This window comes from Corvus moneduloides, chromosome 33 (genome assembly GCF_009650955.1).
Source record: "Corvus moneduloides isolate bCorMon1 chromosome 33, bCorMon1.pri, whole genome shotgun sequence".
Lineage (NCBI taxonomy): Eukaryota > Metazoa > Chordata > Aves > Passeriformes > Corvidae > Corvus > Corvus moneduloides.
The window spans coordinates 950,648-971,809 of record NC_045508.1 but is presented as its reverse complement, the minus strand read 5'-3'; the positions used below and the strand labels follow the sequence as shown (position 1 = coordinate 971,809).

The 21,162-nt window shown below is 50.8% G+C and overlaps 1 protein-coding gene and 2 long non-coding RNA genes across 4 annotated transcripts; 2 read left to right on the top strand and 1 right to left on the bottom strand.

Moving 5' to 3' along the window:
• The first annotated feature begins 1,458 nt into the window (after positions 1–1,458).
• On the top strand, positions 1,459–18,291 carry LOC116437156 (zinc finger protein 664-like). 2 transcript variants are annotated; one of them, XM_032094751.1, is made up of 3 exons: positions 1,459–2,017; positions 4,547–4,693; positions 17,496–18,291. In XM_032094751.1, the coding sequence occupies exons 1-3, from the start codon at positions 1,691–1,693 to the stop codon at positions 18,177–18,179; spliced, it is 1,158 nt and encodes a 385-aa protein (XP_031950642.1). In that variant the 5' UTR covers positions 1,459–1,690; the 3' UTR covers positions 18,180–18,291. The 2 variants fall into 2 exon arrangements, with proteins under 2 accessions (XP_031950642.1, XP_031950643.1); XM_032094752.1 differs by lacking the exon at positions 4,547–4,693 and having other exon boundaries at positions 1,465–2,017.
• Positions 10,558–16,200, bottom strand: LOC116437181. Its single transcript, XR_004237197.1, has 2 exons — positions 15,870–16,200; positions 10,558–10,906 (listed from the first exon to the last, which is right to left on the bottom strand). It is a non-coding gene; the product is annotated as an uncharacterized LOC116437181 (long non-coding RNA).
• Positions 18,292–19,719: 1,428 nt separating the features above from the next.
• Positions 19,720–20,746, top strand: LOC116437175. Its single transcript, XR_004237189.1, has 3 exons — positions 19,720–19,879; positions 20,367–20,471; positions 20,577–20,746. It is a non-coding gene; the product is annotated as an uncharacterized LOC116437175 (long non-coding RNA).
• The last annotated feature ends 416 nt before the right edge of the window (positions 20,747–21,162 follow it).

Here is a 21,162-nt window from a genome sequence, read left to right as displayed (position 1 = left end):
TTGGAGTTTTCTGTTTGAATTTGGATCTCTTGGGCTGAATCTTGATATTTTCTAAATTTTTGGGGTGAGGGAGGGAATTCTGTTGTTTCTGAGCTTTATTGGTCTAAACGTTGGTGGTTTGGTTTCTTGAAGGGCAGAATTTTCCTATTGTGGAGGAGTTTTTCCTTTATATCAAGATTTTGGGAGTTTTGGGGCTGTGTCTCTGTGTTTAGGGCTTTTGTGGCTGGATCTTAATATTTTGAAGGGTTTTATGAACACAAATGCTTGGTGACTTCTAGAGATGGACTTGGGCTGGAGGAACCCCCAACCTAACACACTCACCCCTTGTTTTTGCCCTGAAAACAGGATTTGTCATTCCAAAGCTATGGCCAGATGGAGAAGGAGGCTGCAAGAAAGAGGAAGATGTCCCGGGACCACCAGGCAGGTGGGGAGGAAGTCAGTGCCCCTTTCCCCCTCTCTCCTGCTCCATCTCCCAGCCCAGCATCGCCCCCGGCTGCAGGACAACCCCGCTGCCGATGCCGTCCTGCCGGGGACGGACTGGGGGGATCTCCTTCCCCTTCCCTGTGGCATGGAGGCAAATCCCATCCTCTCTTTCTCCACTCTCCTTCCTCTCCTCGTTCTGTCCTTCTTCCTTCCACTTTCCTTCCTCCTCTCCTTCCTCCCTGGTTTCTTCTTCTTGTTCCTTCCTCTCCTTCTACCTTTTCCTCTTCCCTTCTCCCTGTCCCTTCCTCTCCTTCTCCTTCCTGCCCCAGGCACTGAGCTGCAGATGGAGACCAGGGGGAACAAATCCCTGCGGCAGAACCTCGTGGAAGAGGCCGCTTTGAGCAGCTCCTCAGTGCAGGAATCCAGCGGGGAGGAAAAACTGAAGAGATCCACGAGGAGTGGCTGCAAACCCAGCCCAGGGAGCTGCGAGGAGAAAAGACCCCCCATGAGACAGCCGGAGATCCAGCCACAGCTCAGAGCTGATGGAGAAGCCTCAGGGTGGAGAGAAGCCCCACAAGTGCTTGGAATGTGGAAGAGATTTGGAAATCCATGGGGATGCAGAGATACCCCGCAGCCCCTGGAGGAGCCCCCACCGGAGCAGGGGATGCCTGAGGAGAGGCTGTGAGCCCGTGGGAGACCCGTGGACAGAGGGGCCCTGCTGGAGCAGCCTGTCCTTGCAGGACTGACCCCGGGGCAGAGTGACCCCCGGGGCTGCAGCAGTGTGAGGGGACTGCTGCCCGTGGGACGGACTCAGGCTGGAGAAGTTCCTGGAGAACTGTCTGGTGGGAGGGAGCCCAGAGTGCAGCAGGGGAACGACTCCTGTCCCTGAGCAGCGGGAGGAGGCACCGGGGATGAACTGAGCATGGCCCCCATTCCCTGTGTCCTGCACTGCCGGGGTGGGAGGTGGAGCTGGAAGGAGGGAGGGGTGGGAGGAAGAAGTTTGGAAGGGTCTTCTTTTACTTCGCATTACCCTGCTCTGAGTTTTTGGAGTTTTCTGCCACAAATCTCTCCCCTCGTGCACTCAGCCAAAGGGGTTTGGGGCGGTTTTCCCTTTCTCGGGGAAATCAACGCCATGCACTGATGCTCCGAATTAGGGGCGGGAGTAGCGAGGCTGCAGGGCTTCCCAAGGAGCCGGAGGCACCCGACACGCAGGGCTGGGCAGGTCGGGCCGGGAGCAGCGGAGAGCTTTGTTTCTCTTCTCAGCTGAATGGCGGCTCGGGCCGGGCCCGTTCCAGGGCTGCTCCTCAGCTGCGGCTTTCCCCTCACGCAGCCCGGGGGGCGCTGGGAGCGCGGGGCGGGGCTGGGCCGTGTGCAGAGCCCGCCCCTCGCTCCGATTGGGCGGTGCTGCCGTCAGTCGTGGTTCTGGCGCGCTGATTGGTCGGAGCGGGGAGCAGCCCGGGCCCGGAGCCGCCGGCAGGGCGGCCGTGGCGCAGCAGAGGCGCCATTGGCGGAGCGTCGGTGCGGGCCCGGGAGCGGCGGCGGCGGCCGGAGCCCGGTGAGGCGGCGGCGGAGCTCGGAGGCGGCCCCAGCGCAGGTGGGAGCCGCGCTCGGTTCTGGCGGGGCTCGGGGCTGGCTGCGGGCGGAGGGGGCGGCAGGGGGCTGTGGCGGGTTCGTTGTGCCGTGTGGGCGCCGTGTTCGCCCTGGCGTGAGGGCGCTGCGGGAGCGGCTGCCCGCGGTCTCCTTCCCGCTGCTGCCTCGGCAGGAGCCGGTGCCGGAGCAGCGCTGGCTCGTCCCGGCTGCTGTGGGTAGGACAGAGGTGGCTGCCCCGTGGCCGGGAGTGTGCGGGAAAGTTCCCGTGGCCAGAGGTTTGTGTCCCCAGAGGAGCCGGAGGAGTCCTGTAAAAGTAACTTTGTTCCTGGACAAAGGGAGAGGCCACGGGGCATTTCCCGTGGGGTCTGTCCAAGTGTTGGAGGACGCAGCCTCCTTTTTATGCCGATTTGCCCGGCCGCATCTCCGTGTCCCTTTCCCCAGTGGCCGAGGTCCTTGGAAGGTACAGACTTCCCGATCTGCCTTCTGCATGTGCCCCTTAATGTGCCCCCCCACTTTGTATAACATCCGATATTCATGGCTCTGTGAAGTCTTTGTTCTTCTTCGGGAAGTTCAGGAATTTCGCTGGACCTTGGCTGAGCCGCAGTTCGTGTCAGTTAGTAACATTTTCTGAAATGTATGGTTTCTCTCGTTACTTCCTTATCTCCAAGTCCCTGGCCCTATCTCCAATGGGATTCACACCATCTGTTTGTAAAGACGCGTTCATTTTTTTCCTTTTAATCCCCCCCTCTTCTTATTTTTTCAGTACTTTTCTTTACAAACTCTAGAAATGCCTTAATCTGTTCTTCCTGGGCCTTCTTTGGTTTTGGGGTTATTCTCAGTGACCTCATTCTGTGTCCTTTTGTAGCCGTTTCTGGGTCAGGAGGCCTGGCTGCCACCTGCATGCCCTTGATCCCCTGCTGAATGAGCTGCACTGAGCAAGGTGTGGTGCATGGTAAAAAGATGAGAGTTGCTGTAGCACCTGAGGGGAGAAACAGCATTGGTTTAACCCATGGTCTGCCAGGGAACCACAAAAACGTGTCCCATTCCCATCCTTTCCACATTTGGAGTGGTACATGAGCTGCTTTCTTATTTCCTTTGTTCTCTGTTTCACCACTTTTCCTTGGCCATCTCTTTGCCAAGAGCAGTTTGAGTCATTTAATTTTCCACAGCCTCCTGGTCCTTCTGCTGGAAGAGAATCTGATGCCATCCCAGGGTGAAATGTGGCGTTGCTCATGGGAGTGGATTGGTGGGTGAGAAGGTCAGGAGCTGGAGCTGTGTGCTTGGTTATGATTTGGAGGACAGCTTGTAATCTAGTGATGCATTGAAATGATCAGTGGGTTCTCTGGCACCTGGTATGAATTTGTTCGGGTTCCCAGGGGCTGCTCCATGGTGTTGTAGGATTTGTTCTGGTGGCCGTTGATCTTTTCCCCATTTTTGGGCGCTCCCTCCAGCCAGGGATGCATCAATTGGCCGCTTTTCTCTGATTAAATCATCACATCCTTGGATTCCCAAGTGATTTCGCTGAACTTGTGGCAGCAAAAGCAGCCCAGTGGTCAAACCCACCCTGTATAACACAGGCAGTGCCAGCAGATGTTGGAGTGGGGAGAGGGATGATTCCCCCCCGCTTTTGTGAGTGAAGTTCTCCCAACATTCTCCGTTTGCTGTTTTCCTTTGCAGCTTCAGGGATTTCTGTTGCAGAGTCAGAGATGCTCAGTGTGGGCTCTGCCTTTAGCGATGCAAATTCCGTCTGTGCAGGGAGGCAGAGCTTGGGGTGAGGGGCAGAGGGAATCAGCCCAATTCCTGTGGCAGGCAAGGAGAGCCTGGGACATTGTGCACACTTCCCCCAGCAGAGTTAATTTGCATTTCCAAAGCTCCTCTGCTGGCTGCCTGGAAGGAAGCTTCTCCTCCAGGGCAGCCATCAGGTGACTCACAAGTGGCCCCTCCCCAAAAGCGGCTTTTTTTCCGCTTTTTTTTTTTTTAATATTTTATTAACTGTTTATGAGGAAAAGGGTCGGTTTTAAAGCTCTTCCAGTTTTGCAAAATGCAACCTACAGGTGAATATCGAAAAACCCATTCCAAAATTCTGCCATCACTAACAGCCACGCACACACATACACAAAAAAGCCCCAAAGCAATAAAGATTTTTGCTACTTCTTCCCCTAAGACTAAAAATTGATTCTCACACCACTGGCCCAAACCCAGCTGACAATATCAAAGTAGGATTATTAAGAAAAAGCCTTCTAATGATGTAATCTTGTTACCAAAACTGTGGGAAGAACAAAAACTCTCCAACAACCTTTTTAGTGTTAGAGGATTAAGGCTGAAGAAAATGAATACAGAAGCTAAATTTTTAGCAATGTAATATTGAACATTTATTAGTAGAACAAAGGCAAATCACAGCTCTGGGGCGCTTGGCAATATTGCCAGAGGCGCCCTCCATTCATTTTACTGTGGACTTAAGTACTCTCCTGAACTGTTACATATTCATTAACCCAGGAAGGAATTTACACTTCACTCACCTTTCCCCGCACAGGTTTCTGCCCCTTCCCCCAGCAGGACACCGCCTCAGTCCTCTGGATCGCTTCAGAACTGCAGACAGGCCCCCTCTCTCCGGTGCCTCCGCAGTCTCCAGCCTCATTGGCAGCTGCCAGTTCCCTTGGGCCGTGTGAGTTCTGATGAGGTAACAATCTTCCTGGGATGCTTGCGGTTTATCTTCTTTGTTTCTCGAAGATGTCTTGGTTCCTGGCTCTGTAGTTTCTCAGCTCAAAAGACATTTATTACCATGTGTTTATTAATACATTTCTTAGCGTATTACAACTATTTCGAAATTACAGTTTACCTTAATCTCGTTTCTACTTAACTACATTTTACCTTAACGCTATTTCTACACAATCCATCATCACTTCTAAATGTTTGAATCATATATGTGAAAGACAACATTTAACATTCACTCATTTATCACACCAGGGTACGGAATTGCAGACATGGATTCCAGGGGAGATAATTGAATATCTGCCCTGGGTCTGGCTCTTCTTCGTGCCAAAGCCAATGGCAGCAGCCGTACCCGTGGCATCTTGGTTTCTCTCAGCAGCTTCAGAAGGTGTTTCCTTATTTCCCCATTCATTCTTTCCACCCGACCTGAGCTCTGGGGTTGCCAGGGCGTTTGGAGGTGCCACTGTGTTCCTAAAGCAGCCAGAACGGCCTGAAGGATCTTTCCTGTAAAATGAGTTCCCCTGAGTCCATTGCTTCCACAATCCCATATCTTGGAATTGTTTGTTCCAAACATGCCTTAAGAACTGATGCAGGGATTGCTGAAGCAGTCGGAAATGCTTCTGCCCCGCTGTGAGCTGCCATGCTGTTAGCAGAAGATATTGAAGCCTTCCTGCTCAGGGCATTTCAGTGCCAGGCTCTTCCAAGCACCCCCAGCTCAGCCCTTTGAGCTGAGCATGCGGGCGCTGAGCTGCGCTTTGTCTCATTCCCTTTCCTTCAGAGCAGCGTGTCTTGTCACTCTTTTCCCTTCTGCTGCCCTTGCAGACCCATCCCTAAACACCTTTTCTCCCTCAGGCCAGGGAATGTCTGGTAAATCTCTGCTAGCCCAGGTCTGGAGCTCTGTCACTTGGCTGCAGCCATGGGTTTCTTGCCAGCCCCGTGTCCAGGGCCGTTCAAACAGGAGGCTGGGTTCAACCCTTCCCCTGTCCTCAACTCTGAATCCTCCTGTTCCATCCAACAAGTTTCATTCTGTAAGAACCGAGCGCTGCTCATCCATTTAGAGGCTCCTTTGGTTAACAAAGCTTTAACTTGATGCCAGGCTTGAACAATCAGAGATTCTGCTGCTGTCAGTTTTCAGGCCTCAGTTCCCATTAAAGCCGGGGCTGCACAATTCTGCAGACAATGAGGCCACTCTCTGGCCACTGGGTTAAACACTTGAGCCCAAGAATTCCTTTGGCATGGCCCTGTTAAACATCCATATGCAATTCAAATGGTTTTTCCCTGTCTGGGAGGGCCAGGGCAGGAGGCTCAGTTAATCTGCTTTTGAAGCCTTGAAAATTGTGCTTTCCTTCTGGTGTCCATGATCGGGTTTCTTGGCTGGCAGGAGAGGAGTGTTGTAGGGAGAGATGCCTGGCTCCAGAAGCGCTGCCTTTAGCAGGGACTCAGTAAGAGGCTGTAACCCCTTCCTTGCCTCCCTTGGAACAGGGTAGTGCTTTTAGACACCACTTGTCCTGGATGCTTCAAAGGAATTTGGAGAAGCTCCATATCTAATTTTCCCTATTTCCCTGGGGCTGCCCACACTTCTGGGTTCCCTTCAGCAGAGGCCTTCGCAGACATTTGACACCAAGGTACAGCAGCATTAGCCTCTGTATCTCATTTACAATATGAATTTGTATTCCCACTTCAGCCCCCAAATCCCTTCCCAGTAAATTACAATCACAATTAGGAACAAACAGAAATTGATGCGTTTCAAACCCATCCCCCACATCTACTGATAGTGGTTGAATAAAACACACCTGCTCATGTTTCCCACTTATTGCCTGAATAATGAAAGAACTTCTTGACAATTTCCCCCCTTAGGTCTCAGATTCGGAGTGGATCGAGAGGCCCCTGTGTCCATCAGGAGCGGCCTCATCTCGATCCAGACGTGCCCTGAATGTTCTCAAGGGCTCTGGTGCGGTGGGTCCCTGGTGTGCTGGGAGCTCTGAGAGCCCTGACAATCCATGTCCATCAGGGGTGGACTTGCTCGTGCTGAGGGTGCTGCTGTCTGTGCTTGCAGTGTCCTTGTGGCCTGCAGCTGGAGCCCTGATTCCTTGGCAGGGGCTGTTTGGGTGGGCTCTGCCGTGCCGAGGAGGGCAATGCCTGTGCCAGGTGCTTGTGGCCGCCGCCGTCCCCTGGGTGCTGGGGCCCCCTTGGGCCCTGCGGTTCATCCCTGGGGGGCTGTAGAAACTCTGCCATGGCCTTTGCCTTCACCTTGGCCTTTTGCTCATCCCTTCTTGCATTCCCCTGCTGAGCCTTTCTGGCCAAGTGCTGCAGGGGCTTCTTGTGCCTCTCCTGCAGCCCCCTCAGTGCCTGTGGGTGCTCATCCTCTGACAGCTGCTGAGCTTTCTGCAAAATCATTCGTTTCTCCAGTGACCCAAACAAGATCGAGAAAAGAAAATCCTGATCCTTCCACATCCCGCAGCCTCCTGGGGGCCGGGGGCCACTGCTGGCCCTGCCCGGGGGGGGGTTGGGGTCAGGCAGTGCCCGGCGCTGAGCCCCGGCTGCCCCACAGCCCCGGCCCGGCCCCGCAGCTCCCCACAGGCCCCCAGCCCGTGCTGCCCTGTCCTGCTGCTCCCCACCACAGAGAAACACCCTGAGATTCTGAACTTCTTTGTTTCCCTGTCCTGGAGACCAGGAATACGGAAGATTTGGATCAGCTGGCAAATTTTGAGGATAAGATGGTGCTGAAAAATATCCCTGTCCTCAGGTTTTTCTCTTCCTCCTCTTTTCCATCTTCCTTTTCCTTTCTTACCACATAGATTCCTCCTGCTGCTGTTTGCCTTAACCATATTCCTGCACACTCCCTTCAACCAATCTCTTCCCAGCACACCAACACCATCCATCCCCTGTTGCTGAGACCCCTTCTTGACTTCCCTTTTTACCCCCACTGGGTGTCCATGTCCTTAAATACCTCTGGGAGAATGTGCAAACTGCCTCAACATTGTCCCCTTTTGTATAGGACACGATGTCCATGGTTCTGTTCAGGCTTTGTTGTTGTTCTGGAAGTTGAGGAATTGAGCAGGACCTTGGCTGAGCAGCAGTGTGTGTCAATCAGTACCATTTTGTGGAGCTGATGGTTTGTGCTGTCACTTGCTTGTGTCCAAGTCGGTGTGGCTGTGTCCGAGCAGATTGAGAGCATGTGTTTGTAGCGAGGCGTTGCTGTTGTTCCTTCGCTGGGGGTGCCCGGTTTTCGGGCCATCCCCCCTGGAGCAGGGTGTCCCCCCTTGGTGCAGGCGCGGCCCTCAGGCAGCGCTCAGCCAATCAGAAGGCGCGGCGCTGGTGACTCAGCAGTTGCCAGGCAGAGCCGCAGCGCCCGGCGCTCCCCAGCTGGAGCCCCCGTGTGGCCCGGCCTTGGCGCCCCCCGCGAGGGGAATTTGGGGAGGTGGGAGGGGGGCAGCGCCAAGGCCGGGCCGGCCCGTGCTGCGCTGGCAGAAGTGGCTGCGGCGGGGGCCGAGTGCGGGCAGGAGCGGCCGAGAGCCCAGCGCTGCCGCAGCCCGAGCTGCCGCAGCTGCATCCCTGCTGGTGCTGTGGGATCCGAGAGCTCTGGGGGGCAGAGCGAGCCAAGGGTGGGTGCTGGGCCTGGGGGGAGGAGGAGAAAGGCTGGAGGAGCAGGGCTGGAGACCAGAATGGTGAAAGGATGGACGTGGGAGCAGCAGGTGGGATTCTGCAGGAGAAGGAGTAGTGTGAGGAAGAGGAGTGTGAGGAAGAGTAGGGATAGAGGAGGAGGAGGAGGAGCAGGAAGAGGAGGCACTGCAAGGTTCCAGCACTCGCTGTATCTGCAGCCTCCCCCCTGAGAAGAGTGTTCAGCAAAAGGGACGATACACTCTCAATTTAATAAATGAAATTTATTAAAAATTAAGCAAGTAGAACGTGAGCAAAAGCAGCGCTGGGTGACAGGGGGGTCTCTGCTCCACCGACTGCCACGATAATACTCTAAACTATTGTCCTTTTGTACTCTCGTACTTCCGCTTTCTTGTTCCTGTATTGCTCTCTTGCTTGTAGCTTGTGGTTCCCTCTGCGCATGTGCCTCTTGTTGCTAGGGGGTCTTTTTCTTCCTCCCGGTGGTCATCGAGGCTGAAGTAAGAGGTCTTCCTCTCTTGTCCTGTTCATGACCCTTATCTTTTTCTTCCATATTTGGTATACTATTTCTCTACTTACATAACTTGTAAACGGAAGCAGGCAAAAGCGGTACATATTTGGCGATACACATTTCACAAACCACAAAGATACATCTTTGGCAATTCATATGATACCGGATATATGGCGTAATTCTGCAAGCGCATCTTCTTTACAGTCGCGGAGGAGAACTCATCTACCTCTATAGTTTAGCAAACATTTGCAGCTATAGTTTAATAAACATTTGCAGCTTTTAACAACTCCCCCCTTTTTCTTTTGAACCTCTATTGTTTATTAAACTATGTCGATTTCTTAAGCTCTCAGAGGTATTTTTAGGGTCCTTGGTTGGATTTTGTTGTTGAGTTAAATTAGCAGTATTGGGGCTTCTTATATTTGTGAGTGTAGACTGTGGAGGCTGCTTGATGTCATTATTTGGCCCAATGGGAGCTGGGTCGTGCGGGATTCTTTCCTTAATTATTTTGAATATACTTCCTCTATCTGCTCCTGGTTCCCAGAATCTTATTCCCCACATTTTCCCTACGAGCCAATGTTCGGCTTCAGGGTTTAGTATGAATATTTCTATTCTCCAGCAAGTGTGGGAAGGCCCGCAGGACCCCTGTACTGTTCCATCATACCCATGTTTGGGCTTTTTACATCCGGGGGGGTCCCCATTCTATTTTTATGTTTTTGTCCTGTGGGGATGGTGTCCAATCTGAAGCGACGGTTTCACATCCCCAATATCCACAGAAAAAGTGCCCTGGGTAATTGCAGTATGATTTCCCTGGGTTAGATGCCGGACAAACATAAAATGCTTTACATTGAGTTTGTCTCTTTATGGTCTCAGGAGACCCTGGGATGGTTATTAGTGTATACAGATGAACTGTGAAGTTCCATTGTCCGGGTCCTGTTCGGGTTTGTATCACTTTGCTATCTACCACATTAATAAGTTTCCATAACATAGGTTCATGTGGGTTTCCAGCTTCAACCAGCCTCACAGGCTTACTTAGGGTGACAGAGAAAAGGAGGAAGAGCCATTGGTGATATTTTCCTCGCTTGAGCATTAGGCAACTTTTCCTCCCCAGGTTACCTCCTCTGCCTCGCTCGTCAACTGGGTTGCATCCAGCTACGAGGTGTCTCATCTTCTCGGCAGCAGGGGTTTCCTATTCAGGGAAGGGAACTTGTGCCTTCAATTACTCAAGGTCTGGTCTGGTTTATCTCTTCCCTTTCCTGTATCCTTTGCACTGACTTTTTATGATATGTGATTCTAGTTGGGCGGTGATGGCTGCGACCCACACCTCTAAATCCCAATGCAGGATTGCTAATTGAAATCGTTCAGCTGATTCAAAGAGTTTATGTTCTACTATTCGCCTCCCTTCTTCTTGATATATTATTTGCTGCCTGAATCTCCGTTCACAATAATAACACCACCAATTATAAAGGGACGCTCTGCGGACCTTTATCACTTGCGAGCAACCTCCACAATAAAAAGTTATATAGGCTTCGCACTGATTTCGATCGCAAAATGGACAAGGCTCGTATGCTGGCCCTTGGTCGCGTGAGTGTCTCAATCTATTTATTAATGTTCGAACCTTAGTAAAGGTGTATGGGGGTGGAGGAATTTGGGATGTTATCTCTTTTGGCAGTCTCTCAATTATAGGTGTAAATATTAAACGTGTCTTTTGATTTAGCCTTCTAATATCTATTGGTAGGTTCCATATTTCGGTTTGTTCCCTATTATTCATACATACAGGTTCCTTTTCCACATTTAACAATTTTCCATAAAAAGTATAAAATTATTGATAATGCTAAAGCAATCACAAATCCTATCACACACTGCACAGCAAACAGCAACTTGATAAATGGTTCAATTACAGTTTCTATCATTTGGTATTTGTACTTACCGTTCTTCTTAATACAAGCTTGTTTTCTCCTGGAGGGCTGGTGATTTTCCACTGTGGTGGTGGTACTGGTCCCTTGATTCTGCTTGCATGCGTCCAGCCGCGTTCAGCTGTTCTGACGGCAGTTTCTGTGGTCAGCAAAACAAGATAAGGACCCTCCCATTTAGGTTTTAGAGTCTCTTCCCTCCATACCCGGATTAGTACCCAGTCTCCAGGTTCAATTTTGTGAATCTTTAAGTCTAGTGGGGGTCTTTGTACCACCAGTCCTCGTTTCCATAAATCTTCTCGGTGTTTCGCCAGTTGTGAAACATATTCATTTATAGCATAGTCTCGAATCAAAAGGTTAGTCTGTGGTTTTTCAATACGATAGGGCATACCATACACCATTTCATAGGATGAAATTCCTAAATCAGTTCTTGGTCGAGTTCTTAAAATTAATAAGGCCATTGGTAAGCATTTAATCCAAGATAATTTAGTTTCTATCATCAATTTTGTTAAAATGATTTTGATTTCCCCATTTATTCTTTCAACCTTACCTGAGCTCTGGGGATGCCATGGTGTATGGTAATCCCATCTGATTCCTATATTGTCTACTATTTCTTTAATAATTTTAGATGTAAAATGGGGTCCGCGATCTGAGTCAATTACTTCAGTTATCCCGTATCGAGGTATTATTTGCTCCAGCAACACTTTTGCTACCTGGTTGGCAGTTGCCTTACCGGTAGGAAAAGCTTCAACATAATGGGTCAGATGGTCTATTATTATAAGGAGGTATTTATACCTTCCCGCTTTTGGTAGTTCCGTAAAATCGACCTGTATATGTGAGAAGGGTCGATATGCTGGGGGTTGTCCTCCTAATTGTTTCTGCTTACTCCTACTCCGATTCACTCTCTGACAAATCTCACAGGACCAAGTTACCGATTTTGCAATGTTATAGACCCCTACACAGGCATATAGCTGCTCAAAATGATCTACTAAGGCTTGGGTACCCCAATGTGTTTTCTGGTGAATCTTTGTAATGATGTCTAGAGCTATTCCTTTGGGTAATATTTCACGACCATCTGGTAAAAGATATTTATTATTTTGTTCTTTAACTCCCATGGTTTGTAATTTCTCTTTCTCTTTTTGGTCAAAACTGAGGTTTTCGTCTTTTTGTAGTATCTCTTTCATTGTAAGAAGAACACTAAGATTCCCTGCGACCCGCTTAGCTTCTTCATCTGCTACATTGTTTCCCCTAATTTGGTAATTAGTGCCCCTCTGATGGCCTCTAATATGTACTACTGCTATTCTAGAAGGGCCCCTTAACGATTTTAAAACTCGCCGTATTAGTTCTAGGTGAATTAATTTCTTCCCTTGGGAGTTTATAAACCCTCGTTCTTCCCAGATCTTCCCGAAGGTGTGCACTATTCCATAGGCGTACTTGGAATCTGTGTATATTGAACCTGTTTTCCCTTTTCAGTAATTTCAAAGCTTTCCAAAGAGCATATAATTCACATGCTTGGGCTGACCAAGTTGCACTCAAAGGTCCAGATTCTACTATTCTAAATTCTCCTTTATCAAATTTCACAATAGCATACCCTGAAATACGCTTCCCTTCTACTACTCTCGAGGATCCATCTATGAACAAGACCTCCCCTTCTTCAAGTTCTTCTTCTTCTAAATCTGGTCTTATTCGGCTTTGGTATTCTATAGTCTGAAAGCAATCATGTATTATTTCACTACTTTCTCCTGAATATAAAAATTTTGCTGGATTCATGGCTCCGGTTGTCCTAAGTGATAGTTTAGGTGATTCAATTAGGATTCCTTCGTATTTTAACAATCGACTATCTGTGAGCCACTTCTCTGCCTTTTGCTGTAATATTCCTCTAATATTATGGGGGGCATAGAGAATTATGTCTCCATTAAAAGTAATTTTGTTTGTTTCTTCTACTAATAAGGCAGCCGCCACAATGATCTGGATACATACTGGCCATCCCCTACTTACAGGGTCTAGTAGTTTAGACAAATAAGCTACTAGTTTCTTCTGTCCTGCCCATTCCTGAGTTAATATTCCAAACGCTGTTCCTGCATTCGTGTTTACGAATAAATGAAAGGGTCTCTTCACATCTGGGAGACTTAGGACAGGTGCTTGGCTTAATTCTGTTTTTAACTTAACAAAATTTTCTTGATCCTGAAAGGTCCATTTGGGCAGATTGTCTTTTGCTAGTTGTTCGTATAAGAATTTAACTTTGGAACTATAATTTTCTATCCATTGTCTACACTATCGGAATAAACCTAGTGCTTGTCTAATCTGTCTTTTGGTTTTTGGTATTGGTAAATCTAGTATTCCTTTAATGCGTTCTGGCTCAATTATTTTCTGCCCTTCAAATAAATAATGTCCTAAATACTTGACTTTTTCTTCTACAAACTGTAATTTCTCTTCAGAAACCCGTAATCCTTTTAATGCTAAAAAATTTAGTAGTTTAATACTTTCTATTCTAACTTCTTCCTTCTCATCCCCCGCTATTAACAGATCGTCTACGTATTGTAAAAGCACATTCCCTGATTGTACTTGGTACTCAGTTAATAGTTCTTCTAAGGCTTGCCCAAATAGGTTCGGTGATTCGGTAAATCCTTGGGGTAGTACTGTCCACCTTAGCTGTTGTTTACGTCCCGTTTCTGGGTCTTCCCACTCAAAGGCTAAAAAATCTCTACAATCTTCTGCTAGTGGGCATGCCCAAAATGCATCTTTCAAATCTATTACACTATACCACTTCTTGTGTGGTCCTAACCGGCTTAATAATGTATATGGGTTAGCTACCACGGGAAATCGAGTGACTGTCCGTTTATTTATTTCTCTTAAATCATGAACTAATCGATATTTTCCATTAGTTTTCTTTACAGGCAAAATGGGAGTATTAAAGGAGGACATACAAGGTTCTAGGATTCCTTGTTTTAATAATCTATCAATTTCTGGCTTTAGTCCTTTCCGTCCCTCCAAGGAAATCGGATATTGTTTTACTCTTACCGGTATCTGAGGATCCGTTATTCGTATCTTAATTGGTGGGATATTTAGCTTGCCTATTGTGTCTGGGGAATACCATATGTCAGGATTAATATCTTTTCTGTCTGTTTCTGTAAGGGGGTATGCTCTGATAGCTAATTTTTCATTTTCAACTTTGATTTCTAATTGTAATTCAATAATCATGTCCCGTCCTAATAAATTGTAGTCCGCTTCTGGGACTAGTAGGAGTTCACCTATTCCATATTTATTTTCAGATTCGAATATGACATTTTTAATTCTGTTTACTTTAAATGGTTCTCCTTTTGCCCCTATAACTTGAACTTTTTCATGTGAAAGGGTGCATCCCTCCGGTAATTGCCTAATTGTGGATCGTTCTGCCCCTGTGTCTACTAAAAAGGTGAACTCCTGGCGTTGGGGACCTATTCTTAATTTTATCAAGGGCTCCTGATGACTCCGGTCCCCTAATATATAGAGCCCCTGACTATCCTATTCAGCCTTTAATATTTCTTCGTCTCTGATTCGTTCTCTGCAGTTCTTTTTTATATGTCCCCTCTTTCCACAATAAAAGCAGTTTCCTTGTTCCTTTCTTTCCACTACATTCGACCTCCTCTGAAATCCTCCTGGTCGTCCTTTTCTATCTTCCCTAACCGCTGCTACCATCATTCTTATCTGTCGCTTACTGCTCTCTTCCTCTCTCCGCACATACACTTTCTGGGCTTCTCTCAATAATTCCTCTAACCCTCTATCTTGCCAATCTTCCGGCTTTTCAAGTTTTCTCCTAATATCGTCCCAGGATTTCGCTACAAAGTGAGTTTTTAAGACAGCTTGCCCTAAAGGGCTTGCCGGATCCGCTCCGGAGTATAACTGTAAGGCTTTTCTCAATCTTTCTAACCACTCAGTGGGGCTTTCATCTTTTCGCTGTCTCTCATTAAAAGCTTTACTAATGTTTTGGCCGCGAGGTACAGCTTCTCTGATTCCCTGAATCACTATAGTTCTTAAATCCCCCATGTGGACCCTATGTTTGGCATTCTGGTTATCCCAGTTGGGATTTTGTAATGGCCATTTAGTGTCTGCCTTATGGTCCTTGGGCATGGCGAGCATCCCATATTCTCATGCCAGCCCGCCTAATCATTTCTTTTTCTTCTGATGTAAACAACTGGCTTAATATTGAATTCATCTCCCCCCAGGTATAAAGACTGGGTCCTAAAAATTGATCTACCCTCTCAGCTACTCCTAATGGGTCATCTAATAAACTCCCCATTTCAGTTCTCTTGAATTCCCGCAGGTCCCCTGAATTTAAAGGGACAGAAACATATCCGATCCCGGGCTGGGCTCCTCCCATGGGCACCTCTCTTAGGGGGTACATCTGAGCTTGTTCTTGTTGACTCCTAGTTCTCCTCCTGACTGGGATGGGGGACCCTTGTTCTTCGTTTATTGGCGCATTAAGGGGAATTGGCGGTGGTGGTGCCTCTGGTACTGGTGCCGGGGGCACATATGGGGGTGGATTCAGTAATAGTTCATCTTCCTGCTCCCCTTCTTTCCTTTCTTTCTTTCTTTCGTTTAAAGGAAATAAAGCTACCTGGGGTTTTTCTAACCACATTGCAGCATATGCGCTCTCTTCTGGGTTAGGTGGGCTCTTATCATTCACCCACAGATTTAATTGTTGTCTCACCCAATCCTCGTCTGACCCAAAAACTGGCCAAATCACATTCTTTTGTATCTTCTTCCCCCCCCATATTTTAGTACAAAATTCTATCATTCTAGCTTTACGTTTTCCGAGTGAACTGGGAAAGTGTCTCCAATTATTCAACATAAATGCTAGGGGGGTGTTTTGGGGTATCCCTGGGGCCTTCTCTACTGGGGCCCTCCCCATGGGGACCGAAGGCTTGCTGCCCTTCGCCCCCATCTTCTGAGATATCTGCACACACGCACACACTCGCTCCCCTTATTCCTAGCCCGGTCCCTCGCGGGAGTCGGGAAACGTAGAACTAAAGGGTCCGCACTCGCTTGGTTCAGTATTTCGAACCTCTCAGTCGTTATATCTCAGGAAACCCAATCCCGCCCGAACGGTATGCCTTTATACTCACGCAGTCCTGCGTCTTCGTCTGGACTTTAGTGCATTAAATTTTATGGGATTTAACCGGTTCTCAATTGCTCATCATTCTAGGATTTAGGTTCGTCGGAGTGGGGGTAAGCGCACTACCAACCCCTGGGCCGAGGAATACCTCGGGGCGCCTCCCTGAGGGATGGTAGATTGCTACCTTCCCATCCGAGTCACGGCACCAGATTGAGAAGAGTGTTCAGCAAAAGGGACGATACACTCTCAATTTAATAAATGAAATTTATTAAAAATTAAGCAAGTAGAATGTGAGCAAAAGCAGCGCTGGGTGACAGGGGGGTCTCTGCTCCACCGACTGCCACGATAATACTCTAAACTATTGTCCTTTTGTACTCTCGTACTTCCGCTTTCTTGTTCCTGTATTGCTCTCTTGCTTGTAGCTTGTGGTTCCCTCTGCGCATGTGCCTCTTGTTGCTAGGGGGTCTTTTTCTTCCTCCCGGTGGTCGTCGAGGCTGAAGTAAGAGGTCTTCCTCTCTTGTCCTGTTCATGACCCTTATCTTTTTCTTCCATATTTGGTATACTATTTCTCTACTTACATAACTTGTAAACGGAAGCAGGCAAAAGCGGTACATATTTGGCGATACACATTTCACAAACCACAAAGATACATCTTTGGCAATTCATATGATACCGGATATATGGCGTAATTCTGCAAGCGCATCCTCTTTACAGTCGCGGAGGAGAACTCATCTACCTCTATAGTTTAGCAAACATTTGCAGCTATAGTTTAATAAACATTTGCAGCTTTTAACACCCCCAGCCCCAGGAGAGTTGCACCCCCCATCCAGCAGGTGATCAGGGAGGGGGATCCACGATTTTCCCCGTGGGTGAATCTTGGTGTTTCTGAGGTTTCTTGGGCTCCATGTTGGTGCTTTGGTTTTTTTGTGGGGGCTGAATGTTTATATTTTGGAGGGGGTTTTGTCTGAATCTTGATGTTTTGGGAGTTCTGGGTCTGTGTCTTGATGTTTGTGGGACTTTTGGGCTGAATCTCTGTGTTTTTGAGGTTTTAACAGACACAGGTTGCCCAGTGATGCACTTGGGGAGGAGGAACTCCCAGCCCAAGGCACTGACTTGATGCCTTTTCCTGGTCTTAAAATCAAGAGGCATACACGGTTAGAAGGGGAAAAGGGATTTTACCTTGGTATTTATTTTTAAGGATCCTTAGGTGTACACGTCCAGGTCATATGCATCGAGATGCACCCTGCCGAGTCTGTCTCTCTCTCTGTCTCTCTCCGTGTCCCCCCCCCCCCCGCCAACACTGGGTATAACATTATAGGTTTTACTAATTAGCAGGTCTATCAAAGATTCCCCAATGAGAGGCTCAAGTGAGCCCCCCTCCCCAAGGAACCTTCCCTTGGATGGTTCTATCTTGGTTTACAGAATGTGTTCTGGAGAGGACCTTGGGCTCTGGGGCACACTGATCCCTAGCTACAAAGCTTCTAAAATGTTTAGTTTCTTAGCTTGACAAACAAATCCAAGAATGTAGGCAAAAGGCACTAGGAATACAGAAGTTGTAGAAAGGTATAACAGGGGTATAAAAGAAAAGGCAAAAATCTTCATGGCATCACACTCCTTGTTTCTCCCCCCAAACCAGGATTTGTCATTCCCAAGGCGTGGCCGGATGGAGGAGGAGGAAAAGCCCCGGAGATGCCGCACAAGGAGGGGCTGCAAACGCAGCCCAGAGAGATCCAAGGAGGAAAGAGCCCCCCTGTGCCGGGAAGGCGGCCGGAGATCCAGGGGGAGCTTGGAGCTGGGAGAGAAGCTTCAGGGTGGGGAGAAGCCTCACAAGTGCTTGGAATGTGGGAAGGGCTTCAGGTGGAGCTCCAGCCTTAGGGAACACCAGAGGATCCACACTGGGGAAAAGCCCTACGAGTGTGGGCAATGTGGGAAGAGCTTCAGGCACAGCTCCCACCTGATGGAGCACCAGAGGATCCACACCGGGGAACGACCCTATGGGTGTAGGGAATGTGGGAAGAGCTTCGGGCGGAACTCCAGCCTGTGGGGACACCAGCGCATCCACACGGGGGAGAGGCCCTACGAGTGTTCTGAGTGTGGGAAGAGGTTTCGGATCAGCTCCAATCTCCTCAGACATCAGCGCATTCACACGGATGAGAGGCCCTTCCGCTGCCCCAATTGTGGGAAGGGCTTCAAACGCAACTCCACCCTCATCAGGCACCAGCGCATCCACACCGGGGAGAGGCCCTACAAGTGTCCCCAGTGTGGGAAGAGCTTTTCACAGAGCTCTCACTTGATCCAACACCAACGGAGGCACCGCTAAGGGAAGCCCTGCGAGTGCCTCGAGTGCGGGAAGAGCTTCGTGCGCTGCTCCAGCTCCATCCCCCGTGGGAAGATCGGCGTTGGATGATCCCCAGTGACCCCCGTGGGGCAGAGCCCTGGTGACCCCCGTTCCGGGTGATCCCTGCTGGGTGGGGGGAAGGTGTTGGAGAGATTTCTTTGCTTTCTCCTTGTGCTGCTGTGATTTGGTTGGTAATAAATTCCCTCCCTGTGCCCAGGCTGGGTCTGTTGTGCCCGTGCCGGTGCTCGGGGCGGGATCTCTCCTGGTCCTTCTCTCAGCTCCTGGGCCTTTCCTTGTATTTCCTGTCCCTGTGCAGTAGCAGAGGGCAGGGACAGAGCGGTTTTGGTGTCTCCCGGCATCCAGGCAGGGCCAGCCCAGCCCCGGGGTTTCTGAGGGGCTTGTGGGTGTCCCTCGTTTTTGGGACATCCCCACTGGAGGAGGGTGTCCCTCCATTGCTGCAGCCCCAGCCCTCAGGCAGCCCTCAGCCAAGCAGAGAACGCTGGCCCAGGTGCACAGGCACTGCCGGCACAGCCTCGAGGTGTCCACCCCATTCCTGGTGGGCCGCAGAGGTGAGCGTGGGGCAGAGCGTGTCCCCTCGGGCCCTGCCCTGGGAATGACCCTGGAGCCCCTCAAAACCTCTCTGGGAATCACCCCAGAGCCCTCAGCTCTCCTTGTGCCCATCCCCGGGGCCTCTTGCCCCTCTCAGTCACCTTCGTCCCTCTCTTTGTCCTTCCCAGTCCCTCCCAGTCCATCCCAGTCCCTCCCAGTGTCTCCCAGTGCCTCCGCGCATGTCCATCCCAGCCCTGCGTGGCGCTGACGCCCCTGAGCCAATCAGAGCGCGTCTCTCTGATGACTCATCAGTTGCCAGGCAGACCCGCAGCGCCGACTGCCCCGTGCTGGACTCGGCCTCCCAGTGCTGCGCGCTCCATTCCCAGTCCCTCCCAGTGACACCGTAGGCACTCCCAGTTTCCCCACAGTCACTCTAAGGCCCTTTCAATCCTTCCCAGTCCCTCTCAGTCCATTCCCAGTCCACTTCCAGCCCATTTCCAGACCTCCACCCTCTGCCCAGTGCCTTCCCAGTGCCCCCCAACCACCTCCCCTCTCTCTTAGTGCCCCCCCCCTAGTCCCTTCCAGTTCATTCCCAGTCCCTCCCAGGGCCCCCACAGTCCCAACCAGTGCAAATCCAGTCCCTCACAGTGTCCCCATAGTCCTTCTCAATCCCTCCTAATCCCTCTCAGTCCATTCCCTGTCCACTCCTAACCCTTCTCAGGTCACTCTCAGACCTCCACCCTCTCTCCCAATGCCTGTGGCCCCCAATCCACTCCCCTGTCTCTCAGTGCCCCCCCAGTCCCTCCCACTCCATTCTCAGTCCCTCTCAATGCCACACGAAACCTCACCACTCTCTCCCAGTGCCCCCCAGTGTGTCCATCTTGCTGGTGCCCTCGAGCTCCCAGCCCGGCCCCGGCCGCCTGCTCTGCTCCGGGATGGATTTCTACCCTGTGCAGGTGCAGCTCAGGTGGTTCCAGGAGCTCTCGGGGCACGTGGTGGCCACCGACATTGTCCCCAACGGGGACTGGATCCACCAGCTCCTGGTGCTGCTGGAAACTCCCCCCAGAGCGGGGTCAGCTCCAGCTGCCGGGTGGAGCACGACAGCCTGGAGCAGCCCCTGAGCCTGCACTGGGGTACGGCCCAGCCCCACAGCTCCGGGGGGAGCGGGGCAGGCACTGGGGGCACTGGGAAGGGGTTTGAAGGATGTTGGGGAGGGTGAGATGGAGTTCCAGGGGTGCTGATGGACACTGGGAGGGAGTTTGGGGGTTCTGGGTGTAACTGGGAGGGATTTGAGTGAGCCTGGAGGGGCTGGAAGATCAGGGGTGGAAAAGTAGGGGTTGGAATGAGGTTGGTTGTGCTGGGAAGAGACTGGGAGGAGTCTTGGTGAGTCCTGGTGGGGCTGGGAAGGGACTGGGAGAGGGTCTGTGGGTCCTGGGGCGGTGGGGGGCAACTGGGAGGGACAGGAGGGACTTTGGTGGGTGCTGGAGAGGCTGGGAAGGGATGAGGAGAAGATTTCAGGAGGTCCTGGGTGGGCTGGGGGTGACTAGGAAAGTGCTTGGAGGGTTTTGGGGTGTCTGTGAGAGGATTTTGGGGGTCCTGACCATTGCAGAACCCCCACAGATGGCGCTGGACACCGCCCACAGCAAGATGCCGATGGGGATCGGGGGCTTCGTGTTGGGCTTCGTCTTCCTGGCGCTGGGGCTCGGCTTCTACCTGCGCAAGCAGGTGTGGGGGAGGGGGGGTCCCGGGGGTCGTGTCCCCCCTCCCCCCGAGCTCTGTGCTCCTCCAGGGCCCCCCAGCCTGCTGTCACCCCCTTTGCTCTGCCCACAGAGCTCCTGAGCCGCCGGCGGCCGCAGCCCCTCCCCGTGGCCTCGGGCCCGGCCGGGACCCCCCGCTCCATCCCCGCGCTGATTTTGGGGGTTCGTGTGTCCCCCCCAGCCCCGCTGTCACTCTGACCCCGCCCGGCTGCTCCCAGTGTTCCCAATAAAGCTTCCCAGTTCAACCCGGTCCCGTTTATTGGGGGGGCACTGGGGAGGGACTTGGGGGGGGCTGAGATTGTGGGGGGAGAACCCGGGGATAGATCAGGAATGGGGATCCCTGTGTGCCCCCCCCGTGTCACGCCGCTCTGGGGGGGCTTTGGGAAGCACCTGAACCCCAACACAGCACCCAGTGAACCCCAAAAGGCGCCTCCTTAAGAGGAAGGAGCAGAAGAAGGAACAACAGAGAGAAGAGGAGAAGCAGGTGGGATGAGGAAGGAGGAGGAGCAGGACCCCTCCCAAATCAATTTGGGGGTCCCATTCCCCCTTTCCCTCAATTCAGGCAGCTCCTGGCAGCTTTCTTCTGTTTCAGGATTTTTGGGGTGCAGTTTTGGAGGGGGACAGCTGTATCTCGCCTTCCCCTCCCTCTTGCGGCTTCT